General features: G+C 44.1%; 1 protein-coding gene across 1 annotated transcript in view; it reads left to right on the forward strand.

Moving 5' to 3' along the window:
* Positions 1–13,816, forward strand: part of LOC146820844 (solute carrier family 22 member 2-like) — a 384,966-nt gene that overhangs the window by 171,061 nt on the left and 200,089 nt on the right. Inside the window, exons 3-5 of the mRNA XM_085611653.1 lie at positions 1,634–1,788; positions 2,048–2,216; positions 10,193–10,307. Coding sequence (XP_085467779.1) covers positions 1,634–1,788; positions 2,048–2,216; positions 10,193–10,307 — 439 coding nt within the window. The remainder of the gene's footprint in view (positions 1–1,633; positions 1,789–2,047; positions 2,217–10,192; positions 10,308–13,816) is intronic.

Raw genomic sequence — 13,816 nt, forward strand, 5'->3', positions numbered from 1 at the left:
GATCAGTTGACTGGGGGTGAGTGCTTGCAATGTTCAACACTCCGTCCATCATTTCCTTTGGTCCCTTGTACCACCCATGGAACCTAAATCATTCCCAGATATACAAGCCAACGTAAACCTGGGAATGCATCAGGATCTAAGGCCACCCCAGGGATGGCGTTAGGGAGGAGCAACAAGGAGAAATGTTTTGATTTCTCCTTGTTTTTTCCTTTTGTATGTGTGCTGCATTCTGCAGCATACACAGAAAGAGGAAATCGCCTGAATGTAATGATTTTGTGCAGGAAGGTCAATCAATCAGCTCTGCCTGCGTTGGTACATGGTAGCTCATCGTGCGCTGGCGAAGGGGAAAAAGACAGGAATGCACTGTATCTTATAGATACGCCGCATTCCTGCCCTTTTGTTTTAACGTTGGGCAACACCACAAGATTCTTTGCAGCGCAGCCCTGCGCCAAAACCTCATAAATGAGGCCCTTAGAATTTTTTCTTTCCATTGGGCCCTCATTGACTTAGATATTACCGTGATTAGCATCGGGCCCATTCAGCTTGGCAGATCCTGTTTCTCTAGAATTATGTTATAGATATAAGTGCACATATTTTCTACAAGTTCATATTTAACTGCACATCTTTCAAAATGTTGATACTATGTTTTACTACTTCTACTTTTTGAATGTTGTTAGGAGCTCTTTCACCTTTGAAGATGTGTGACCTTGTATGAATCATGGATATCGATGGTCTATTTCTGAACTTGACAGGCGATAGCACTAAAGCATGAAGAACTGTACAGATAAAATCCTGCTATCTTGTAAACTATGTATTTTGGGTAACTTCATCAAAGGTAAAAATATGAAGAAGTGGAACAGCACAGGAATGGGCAAAACAAATTGCATCACAAAATATGACATCAAATATTACATTAAAAAATTGCCTATTCATTAGAGATGTCTTGAAAAAAGTTGACAGTAAGTAAATCAAGGTATAGCAAGTCATCCAAAAAGACTTAGGGCCTGATTACGAGTTTGGGGGAGTGGGAGCCGGCCGCCACGCCATCGCTCTGCTCCCACACCGCCAAACCTCACCGTCGGCCTCCCGCCAGATTACAAGTTACCTCGTCGGGATCTGGCGGGCAGTCCTTTGGCATTCCCTCAGTGGTGACTGCTAAAAAGGCACTGCAATGGGAGTGCAAAAGCCCGTACCTGCATGGCATATACTTTGCACTCCTTGTCATGCAGGAAAGGGGGGCATGCAGACAGGGGGGCACACCATGTGCCCCCCTGCATGCACCCCAATTCACAGGGGCACCGAGGGTGCTATAGTGCCTCTTTACTTTCCCGACCGCCACACATTTCATGGCGGGATCACTGCCATGAAAAGTGGGGAGGTCAGAAAAGTCACGATATACTTGGCGGTGCTGCAACGGCACCACCAGCATACTACTGACCCAGACTGCCGTGTCAACGCTGTGGGATCACTGGTCCGACTGCCGAAGATGGAATACAGCAGTCGGACTGCTGGTGCGGCGGGCGGTATCTACCACGCCACTATGAGTTTGGCGGTCCAACTGGTAATTAGGCCCTAAATGTGTGGTTTTTAGAAATTCTGCTGTTTTAGTTTGTGTTGTTTCTTCTTTATGCAGATTTGGACGAAAACCATGTCTTCTCATTACTATCCTCATAAACGCAGTATTTGGAATACTCATGGCCGTTTCTCCATATTACACATTGGTTGTGATATTTCGCACAATACAAGGATTGGTCAGCAAGGGATGCTGGCTATCGGGCTATATTCTGAGTAAGAATGGTGTTGTTTTAAATTTTTAAGTGGCACTAAGGAATTATTAAAACATAATGCATGCCAAGATATATATTAGTAAATGGCGTCTTTAGTAGAAGGTTTCTGAAAAGCTTCAACTTATCTCAAACTAGTCTTGTGCTAGAACATATTGTGGACAAGGCTAACATTACAAACTCATTGCTGAACTTGATTTAAATACCCAGTTGAGATATTGCCATAAATCCGGAGGTGTGGTAATCCTAAATCTTTATTTCAGTTGCAGAATTTGTTGGTTTGAACCAGAGGAAGATTGTGGGCATTGTTTACCAAATGGCCTTCACCGTTGGACTTGTAATACTCTCTGGAATGGCATACGCGATTCCACACTGGCGATACTTGCAGATCGCTGTCACGATCCCCAATTTCTTCTTCCTGCTCTATTATTGGTAATGCACTTTACAGTTTAATATTGTATAATTTGATCTGCTCAAATTCTTTGAAGAACCAATTTCAATGAAGCCTGACATCAGTTGAAGGGCACTATAACACTTGAATCACAAGAACTGCTATTGGCTATGATGCATACAAAACATTAAAACAATGTGTATTGATAGGAAGCACTATAGATTTGACCCTATGAAAAGTAGCCATACTTCACAAAGTGTGTTGTTGCAAATGAGGTATCCATCAGTTCAAGAACAACTGAAGGAAATATAATCATGTTGGGGGATTTGTAGTACAACAGTTATCTCAATAAACTCAGAATTCAGAGACCCTGAAAAGGACGTTTTGGCACAAGCATAGAAGTTCTGAGAAGGAGACAAGGGTCTTTAAGAGGGATAAGCAAAGCAGAATGGGTAATGCTGATGTCAGAAGGCGTGATTTCCAGTTTGTCTAGTGGAAATATTCCTAATGCCTTGAGAGGAGATTTCGAGTCTGCTGAGTTTCTGATGGTGTTAAATTTGCTAGCTGTATCAAAGCTTTGTTATTAAGTGGCGAAATGCCTAGGGCCTTAACCCTCCAAGGAACGCCCCCCCCCCCCATTAAAGCGTTTTCTCTCTCTCTCTTTCTCTCTCTCTTTCTTTCTTTCTCTTTCCTTTTCACACCTAACTCTTTCACCGTTTTAATCTCTCTCTGCCAAACACTCGAGCTTTGAGTCTGTCTCACTTGCCACCCTCTACCTTTATCAACCTCTTTTTCTCTACGCACCAATCGCTCTATCATCACTCTCTCACTACACAGATTCACCATTCTTTACTTCCCTGTCTACTTCTGTCTGTCTACTTCTGTCGGTCTAACTCTGATGTTACTTCAGTGGCCTAACAAAGGCCCACGTAGCACCCGCGGTGCGGGGGAGCCCCGAGCTGCAGGGGGGCCCCGGCCTCAGCACAGTACTCTGGACCTACAGCTCCTGATGAAATCCGGAGCGGGGCCCCTTCATGTACCTTCAGGGGGGCCCTCTCGAGTTTCGTTACGCCACTGTTATTACTTTCCTTTGTCTATCTTGCATCTCTTTCCACCTCTCGTACCATCCCATTTTTTCTCAGTTTCAACTCTATCTCTAATTCTTTTTATATCTTTAACATGCTGTACTGCATCTCTAGCTACCTCACCAATCACTATAATTTTCAGGGCTCGAGTCGGGGTTCCACGCGCGTGAACGGCGTCCCTCCACTTATTTTACCGGGAGCTCGATAACTGGAGCAAATGGAGCCACACATTCACTCTTTGGCCTCTCTGGGGTGAGATCAGAGCTCATTCAGAACGCTGCTCACGCGCTGCCTTCTCTGATGCAATCGCATCTAAGGGGTGAACGAGGGGAGGCAATGAGTCTGATGGTGCAAGCCACCTTTGGTGACGTCACTTCCTGTTGTGACGTCAGCGTCCCCCCACTTCTTTTTTTAGGACTTGTGCCCTGATAATTTTCATCCATTTCTTAATCTGTCCTTCACTCTGACTACTGCTATATCATGCCAATGTACCACCCACTACCTTGCTGTGCCTCATCCGGTGTCTCATGTCTCTCCCCTTATTTTACCTCAGTTCTTCTACATTGCCCTCTTCTTTCCTTCTCTCGCCCTGTTTCTACATTTCTATTTATCAACCTGCTCTTCCTCTTTCAAATCTGTTTACCTCGGCTTTGTTTTCCAATACGTCTATGTCTACCCCACCTCCATACCTTCCTCTCTCATGACCTAACATCTTTCTCTACCTCTCTTGGTGCCTACGTCAATATCTCTACCTCTCGTGTGCCTCTCACTACCTCACCTCTGCCTCTCCTCTCTCTCTCTGCACCTCACGGTGATGTTCTATCTCATCTCCTTGTTGTTATCCCCACAAATTCTTCACACAACTAGCCTCATATTTCATTCTATCTGACAACCACTTAGCATTAGATGGATCCATGCAGACTCCCACCAAACTCCTTTAAAACTTAGAATATTTACTTTCCAGCTTCAAGTGCCCTATATGTCCCTATTGTTTACCTTGGGACACTTTTGCTCCATCTCCCTTCAACGTGGAACCTCAGAGTGTTATTTGATTTCAACCTGCAGGAAAAGATGTTCCTATGACCATTGCCACACCAGTCAGGTGTTATATCTTGAACATCAGAAAAATGTGCTGCCGAATTCCCTTTCTTACAATCAAATTCTACACCGACACTACATTAATGAGCAAATTAAATATTACTTGTTTCATTATAAGTCACACCATATTAGGAAAGTCTTGAAGAGTTCTAGTTGGCTTCCCAAAATTATCTTTCTAACCCACAGGTGAAGAAATTAACTTTGCTACACAAACCATATTTAGCATCATCAGGCACACTCCCCTCTCTTCTTATCAACGCCAAGCAGAATTCCTTAAACTAGTCTAGGCACCTTCCAGGAAAACATATCTGTTTACAAATTTGAAAGCAAATCGGCGCTCTTTATTAATAAGAGCAAAAGACACACAGATGATGGACGGAATGCAGAGCAAATCAAACATTCACCCCAGTCGAGAGATCTGGGTTAAATCCATTGTTCTTTTGCTCACCATGCCACCCCAGTTTAGACCCAGCTATATGCAAATCAGTCTTGACCCTGTTCCTAATGGGAACAGTCCAGCCCGAACTGCGAGGATGGCCAAGATCTCTGTACTGGGGTCAATGTATGACATTGTTCTGCATTCTGTTCATCAATTTTGCATTTGTCACCCCGAGTGGGCCGGGTATGCCCAGACGTGGGTCCCGTGCTCTCCATGCCACTGCAGTCAAGCTAGCCTGGGTGATGAGGGGTGAAACCCTGACACCGGTCCCAGGATGCTTGTTTCCATTACAGGGAGGACTTGACTTGGCTTGGCAGTTTGGGCTGGGCTGTTCCCATTGGATGCAGGGTCAAGACTGATTTGCATATGGCTGGGTTCAAACTGGAATGGCATGGGGAGCAAAAAACTATGGATTTAGACCCAGATCTCTGACATTGTTCGTGATTCTGTCCTTAAATTGTGCGTTTTGCATTTGTCACCCCCAGTGGGACGGGTATGCCCAGATGTCGGTCCCGTGCTCTCCATGCCAGTGGAGTCAAACGATGCATTTAGGCCCAGATCTCTGTACTGGGGTGAATGTATGGCATTGTTCTCCATTCTGTCCATTAATTGTTCTTTTTTCTTTATTAATGAAAGGCAGCTAAACCACTAGATAGCACCAGATGTTGACCATATTTTTTAATCTGTCAATGCGATCCTCTCCTATGATGTGTCCCACATCAATTTGATGACCTGGGCCAGGCAAAAACGTCTGATAAACCTGTCCTAAAGCTGTATTAATGAGGCATTAGCTTTCCAAAAAATGTATGACAGAGCTTTAGAATGAAATTCAAATGACATCATACAATGTCACCTTAGGAAAGCAATCACTGTACACACATACACAGACTTTTGAAATCAGACACATTTTTATGTGATCCCTGGTGTGTGAGAAAGTGATCTCTGCCATATAGTCAGAAATTATTCAGGTAAAGCAGTTTCCCCCTTATGAATTTTGCAAAGATGCTCATGATTTTTTACTTGTATCCCAAACGAACATACAAACGCCATGCACTTTGTCATTAAATACCACACAAACTACAATATCAATTTTAAAATATCTATTTCCTAGGTGTAGTCTATCATGGAATCTCTCGTGGCTTCCCTAGGACAACTCTAAACTTCTTTTTGAACTCCTAAAGGAACCCCATTTCAGAGACTTACTTCTTAAAAATGGGGAAGCCTCAATCAATAGAGAGCACCAGTCTTTGAGGCCTCCAGAGATGGGCAGCAGTTTGGAGATGTTAGGAGGGGGTGTAGTCAATTGTAGCAAACTTTGATTTTATCCTTGCGTTTAGAGGAAGCAAGTGAAGCATTCCTTTGCCATAAAGTATCATATACTTTAATGTAATTTTTTTGGGACTTTTTGGAAATATTTGAACAATGAAAACAAACATGATGTGCTTTCAGTTAGTGGAAGTGATCCAGTGTGCAAAGTGTGCAAAAGTGAACAGTGCACAACTGTGCATCTGGGTACGGACAGGGACACCAACTTAGTTGTTGCTGAGTCTGACACTCGTTTGTCCATTGTAACATAAAGCTAATTCTTTCTCATGAATCTAAAGGCATGTCAGGTGAAGAGATGATGATCCGAAGTTTTCGGTCCTTGTCTACAGTTCAGGGACCTGTCAACCTTAAAGGATATTTTAGTATTAATCTCTAACGGGAACACCGCACTACAACGAACGAATATAAAGTAACAAAATATCAAGTTACTCAATTTAAATGAAGGTGTGTCACCGAAATATTGAAACACGAAATGCAGATGGACTAGACATAGCTCTTGCATGCAACATGGGTTATTCGGGTACCTGGCTTGAGCTCTCGTCCTGATCAGGGCCGGACTGGCCGTAGCGGGCACCGGGCAATCCCCCGGTGGGCCGCATTCCCAGTCCGGCCCTGGTCCTGATTACTCATAAGTTGCCGTACATTTGCGATTCGACTCATATATGCAGTTCCTTATCAATGTATAACACTCCATCCCTGATTATGAGATAAACCATGTTATAATCGTTTTTAACATCCCCTGGTATCATACAGAGCAGTCGCATCAGGTTTTCCTCGCTAGTCTAGTACACTCCATGCATCATTTGAATGGCTTTGCAGAGTTGCACCACTCGAGTGAATACAATGGGACACAGCCACTGTGGCCTTCTTTCTTCTTCCTGAAGACATCACGTGGCTCGCCGGTAAAGAAAAGGGGGGGGGGGGGATTGCAGTGACAAACTGGAAGTCATAACTGTAACATGGAGTTTGGGTTTCTGCTATGTTATAGGGAGGGAGAGGGGCAGACACACCCATACGTGTGGCCACACAGACACATGCAAACGTATATATCATTAAAAGCATGACACAAACCTTTATACACATGCAGACAGAAACACAGGCAAACGCGGACACTTGCACAAACACCACAGGCATGAATAACATTCACAATTTCACCTGCTCCTTTAATCCGCACCCATATGATTCATAAAACTGGTTACAACAGACAAAACAATCAAATAGTTTAAAAGAAAATGCAAATAAACACAAGAACAAGCAAGAGAACAAAGTAACTATGAGAAGACAGGAAAGGGAAAAATAATCACAATCTGAAAATTAAAACATTTGGATATGCAACTGAACTAGAATTCGTTTCAAAGCTTTATCATAATAAACAAGTGAGAGGGAAGAAGGTTTCTTTGAATGGCAGATACAGGCAGACTCTTCAGATGTGTCTCAGTCTGATAAATGGGGCAGATACGCAATATGCTGGCTGACAAGAAGGATATTGACAACAAATTTAATGTTACTATTAGATAAAAATAACAACAAAGACTTAGAAAAAACGATCCTATGATCTGTTGATGGAGGTAAAAGCTACGTATGGTCCTGAAATACTGAGGACATTTTCTGAAACAGCTGAATGGGAAAAACCTTTAGTTTGAAAAACAATTGTGAGATGGATTTAGGAAGTCATTGAATTCGAAGAATTGCATTGATCAGATGTAAATGTTAACATTTTTGAAAGATTCAACGGATTGTTTTGTAAGCACTTAAGATGGCGTGTAAGGTATTCTTTCCATGGTTTAGAGCATCGCATGGTCATTGTCAGTGTGTTTACCAACTATATAAGAAGAAAGAGATATAGAGGGGTGGAGAGAGTGACAGAGAGAGTGGGAAAGATCAGTCGACAAAGAGAGAAGCTGAGAGAGTGAGAAAGAGATTTCGAGAAAGCGGGGAGCAGAGGGAGAAAAAGAGAGAGAGAGAGGGGGGAGGGGGAGTTGGTAGATTGTGGAGGCTGCAAAGAAGAATGCCAGGGTAAAGAATGTCTCTTAACAGCCTGTGAGGGTGTATTCGGCGTATGTGCTTCATGCCTTGAAGCATGTGAGAGATGAATGTGGAAATGGTTTATATTAATTAAGAGTAGTTGTCTCACCCCACTTCTGTGGGGGAATTATGTGGCACCAATGTTTGCCGTTTTCTTTTACCCCACTCCCATGAGAAGGGAATTTGGAGCTTACTTGTAAAGGTGGCTCATCTCAGAACCTGCCGAACTGATATTCAGCTGAGACAGCTGTGCTGGGAGCGAGGACCCTGCTTCATTACTGCCGCAGACGCTGTAATGTGTGACCACGGAAGTGTGAAAGGAACAGCATGCACTATGGATGGAATGATGTGTACCACTCTCTAATGGGTAAATGAGTGATGTTGTCATTCACATGGAAGTGTGCAGTAGTACCAGGGTCCAGAAGTATAAGGTTTGCTTTAAACCATTTTGCACTGGGAGGGTTCAATGTTGTTAGTGTTGACGATTAAACTGACAAAACCTTATTTCATTTGTAATGGGTAAATGAGTGATGTTGTCATTCACATGGAAGGGTGCAGTAGTACCAGGGTCCAGAAGTATAAGGTTTGATTTAAACCATTTTGCACTGGGAGGGTTCAATGTTATTAGTGTTGACGATTAAACTGACAAAACCTTATTTCATTTGTAAACACAGTACGGCTTGAGCGGGGATTATGGGTTGGGCTATTTTCATTAATTGCGCTCCTCTAAGGATACCAAGTGGAGAAACTATGCGCTTGATGTTTATGCAAGTCAAGGGGAGAGGAGTTGGCCTAACGGCCAGGGCGGTCGACCTCGTATCTGGGGAACTGGGTTCGAGTCTCGGCAATGACGCTGAACATCCTGTGATTCTGGGCAAATCACTTAATCTCCCCGTGCCCAACAAAAATTAACGTGTCCTCATGTAATGCAACTGGTGCTATGTAAAGCGCTCTGATACCCGATTCGGGTCAAGTTCGCGCTATATAAAACTCTGTTAAAAAAAAAAAAAAAAAGTAGACAGCTATAAATTGGTGTTCATCAATACACCCACCATATATACTGCAAGCTATCCTATGCTGATAACACACAAAGGACTCTGGCCACCTACTGCTGTATTACAGAGGAGGGAGCAGTAACACTGCACGTGTGATAGGTACAGCACCTCAGTCGGAATCAGTGAGCTACATATGTGATAGTGTTTACCGAGAAGTTGTTGCCTGAGGTGGTGTAAGCTGGAATTGGCCATTCTAACTGGCAGCCATATGGGCAGGCATCCAGTGCGATACGTGATTTTGAATTATAGTGCCTGGTGAGGGATTTTTCTTTTGCTAGTACCTACTGAGTGAAGCAGAAAATGTAAAGTATTTGAGAGAAACGAAGGAAAATTATGGTTAGCATCACTCATTGCATGTGCTCTTGTGGGACATGTCCTCAGAGAGTGTTCTATGTGGTGGATGGTTTAAAATCTGACTTCATCCCACCAGGCCACAAGGGATTACTTTGGGGGACCGTTAGTATTTATAATCCCATTGCCTCTACCCCCATCCATCGAGGCAGTGGAACCCCGATCCCCGTTAGAAGTGCCTCGGCAGCACCCAGGCCAGCCCAGGAGGACCCTGGTGCACCCGCCCACAGCTGCGGCCTTTCTATGGGGCAGCATTTGAAAGTCAGATGGGCGCCTTGAAGCGCAAGTGTAGGGGACTCAATCAGCTTCTGTCCTCCGCAGAGGAGAGGCAGCGCACATAGAAATGGTACTATCAATTGATCTCATGTGGGAGGACATTTCATATTTGCAGGGTGACAGGCTTCCGACTGCCCCAGAGGCACGCAACATTTCCTGTGAAACTTAGCCCAGGCAGAGTTAATGCCATATGGCCTGACATTGGAATAGTTTTCGTTTGCCAGCTTATCTCAGTGCTACTTATTCACTCCATTTCCGTTCTGGTTACATTGTGCAGATTATATGTATGTTGTAGAAGGTAAATCGGAGGGAAATGTAACAAGATTATTTCAGTACCTTTACAGTATTTGCTTCCATTTTAGGTGTGTGCCAGAGTCACCAAGATGGCTGATATCTCAAAACAGACATGATGAAGCCCAGGCAATCATAGAACATATTGCGAAGAAAAACAGGAGAAAGCTACCGCCTGCCTTTGAGGTGGGTACTGGGCACTGCCTCTGTATAGCAGTGAAGTCAAATTACAAAGAACATTATATATATGTATATATATACAAGCAAGAGTGGGTTTACTATATTTACCTTCACATATATGTACCTTGAAAATATATATATCGTCAAGGCATTCAGATGTGGAGTTAAGAACAATAAATCTGTATGCATATTACCTTCACGAGATTTTATCTCTTGATATGTTGGCCCCATGATATATTTTCTTTGATATTTTGAGAGACAATTACACACATATTTTAAGGATGTAGGTTTGCAAGGATCAGTGTGATGCTCCAAAGTAATGTATTAATGTAGTGGCACAAAATCCCTTTTGATGGCTAGATAAATTATTTTTTCCCCTCTGTGTTGCTCCAATTCTTCACATCAAATCATCCTGGAAGATCCTAATACCCAAAGGAACAATAAGAGTAACATAGCAAAGGTTTCTTGATCTGATACTAGTACCTGCTATCAAAGAATGTGCATGGAGACTCTTATTCAAGTAGATTACTGTGATGTCCTCTCCATGATGACACAGTTGGTTGGCAGTGAAGGTAAGTTGAGCTTTATTTAATACACCCCGTCCAACTGCGATCTATGGAGAACTGTCTTTCTCCTGACCATCCATTCATTTCATTCCTGACCTCAACACACTCCACCCACTCAAGGTTCTCAGGGCCATATTATCAAGAACAGCGATAACATTATCACCGCTTTAGCGGCAGGAAACTGCCGCTAAAGTGGCGCTAAGGGGCTTGATAATATGCACTAGAGAATTCCAATAGAAGCCTAGGCGTGTGGTCCTTCACCTGGGCTTCTATTGGAATTCTATAGTGCATATTATCAAGTCCCTTATCGCCGCTTTAGCGGCAGTTTCCTGCCGCTAAAGCGACGATAATGTTATCGTCGTTCTTGATAATATGGCCCTAAGTGTCTTATGTCACACTTCTCCCTCCCACAACAAACAAAGACACCCACAACAAACAACCCGTACCAATCCTCATCTTTATATTTACCATTTATATTCTAAAATAGTGCAATTAATTTATTCTTTTTGTTTAAGAATGAACACTTCTTTCTATAAAAACAAAATACAATGATAAACTTCTCAGAATTAAATGACCCAAGAAAAACAAGATTATGCTAAAACATTGGTATTTAATATCACAGAGGGTAGATCACTGTAGAATTTCCATCAAAATCAGACAACAAAATCTTTGAGATATGTAGGTTACTTAATTTCTTTAATACTCCTTCTCCTCCAGCTTGTTGTCACATTAGAGTGCCTTTTCCTCATCCTGGAATCCCCAATATTCCTTTCAATCTACTCCAAATTAGGATTGCAAGTGGAAAGTAAGTCTGAAAACTTGTTGAAGAACTGTACTCTGTTCTTGTTCTGAATTCGACCATCATGTGTTTTGACGGCATTTGAACATTGGACCACTTGTAATTTCCTCAAAAATTTGGACCAATCAGCACAACCTTTAGGTGCCCTTATTTTAACACAATCACCAATATTGACCTCGACATTCCTCACATTCTTGTTTTTATCAAAATTCTTCTTTCTCTTGTCCTGAGCCACTATTTCGTTCTCCCTCCATTCACCCAATTTGTTCCAGTGCATCCAACTAGGACATACTTTTGTGGATGACGCTCTCCCTATAAACAACTCAAATGGAGATTTTCCTGTGGTAACATGTGGAGACATGCGATACCATGATAATCTGTTAGACAATTCCTTCCTCCAATCCAGACCATTCACTCTTGAAAACTGTATGCCTTCCTTCAGCATCTTCAGACTCCTCTCAATGGCCCCATTCGTTTCAGGATGAGATAAGATTGACCTCTTATGTTCAATCCCACTTTCTTTTAAATATGCATCCGTCTACCGAGAAAAAAACTGCACACCATTATCAGTAGTACAAAAGGGTATGCTCAGACGTGAGTCCCTTGCTCACTTTGCCACTGGATTCAAGCAAGCCTGGCTGAAGACGGCTGAAATGCCAGAAACCGGTCCTAGGAAGCTTGTTTCCGGTCCAGGGAAGGCATGGCTTGGCAGTTCGGGCTGGACTGTTCCCATGAGGCACAGGGTCAGACTGATTTGCATATGGCCATGTCTGAACTGGGGTGGCAAAGTGGGCTAAAGAATGGTGATGGATCAAACCCAGATCTGTTGACTGGGTGTGAGTGTTTGATTGGTTCTGATGCTCCGTCCATCACCACCCCCTTTTGTACCACCATTATCAGTAAGCAGATACCATGGATAACTCTGACACTTAAAATGTTCTCCAAAACTGTAATCACTGCGAGAAGGAAATATCATGTACACAAGACACTTCAACCCACCTAGAGTACAAATCCATTTAAACAAGTATGTAAGGAGTGGCATGTTCACCCCTCACAGGTCCCAAAATGTCTACTGCAACTTCTTCCCAGGGGTATTTTGGGAACTCCCTGCAAACCATGGGAAGGCTGATTTGTTCTCAACCCTTTATTGCACGAATACATTCTACACAGTCTCTTATCATGCATTCCACATCGTGGTCTAATGCTGGTCACCAAAAGACTCTTCTAAGCCTCCCTTTTGTTTTAACAATGCCCATGTGGGAGGAGGAGCCTAGCGCTTGACCAAGATGGCCGCGTGAGCTTAGAGCTCCCGAGACCCTCGCGCCCTCCGTCGACTATCCTGACTCTAATCCTGATGGTATGCATGGCACCGTGTTGCTGAGTTGTCAGGGAGGCGACTGATGCTACCCGCGGTCGGATCGCCCATCGGGAACCGGACTTATGACTGGCGAAAGATTGCGGCCTAACTCCCGGAGATGCCAGGGGCTAGAGTTGGCAGGATGCCCGACTCCTAGTTGATCAACAACGGCCTGGTGAGGTGTGAACTGCCGGACAGAGGCCCTCGCTCTTTCACTTTCGGTTTCGTTCCCTTTGTCTACCCGGACACTGTAGTGCTCTGGGTGGCTCTATAACCCCAGGGACGCTCGGTGGGCTACTTTGGCAGAACAAGGCGGACCTGCTCACTCTTTATACCTCTCTCTGGGAGAGGACGGTCCTCACTGCATTGGACTGCCTGGAGTCCATTATGTCGGGCAAGGCAGAAGGAGATCGGCAGAAGACTAAGTCCACCAGGCGGGGAACGTATTCCCAAGTCAACAGTATGGACCGCTACGCCCTCCTGAAGACATCGCCGAGTGGATCGAGCCAGGCGCCGGATGCCCAGAAGGAGGACTCGCCTGGGACCCCGGAGCTCTCCCTGCAGGATGTCATGGGCGCGCTTGATGGGATGCAGACCTCGATGGGGAGGCAATTCGAGGCCCTGGCGCATAAGGTGGACGCCATCCTGGTGGATGTCAACTTGATCCGCTCGGACTTGGGCAAGACTAACGAGCGCGTTAAGGACCTGGACCACAAGACCACGGGCCTCACGGATGAGGTTGCGGACCTGCAGAACGAGGTCCGGAAGCTGAGGGCCGAGAGTGACCTCGCCG

The sequence above is a fragment of the Triturus cristatus genome, chromosome 6, assembly GCF_964204655.1.
Source record: "Triturus cristatus chromosome 6, aTriCri1.1, whole genome shotgun sequence".
NCBI classification, from domain to species: Eukaryota; Metazoa; Chordata; class Amphibia; order Caudata; family Salamandridae; genus Triturus; species Triturus cristatus.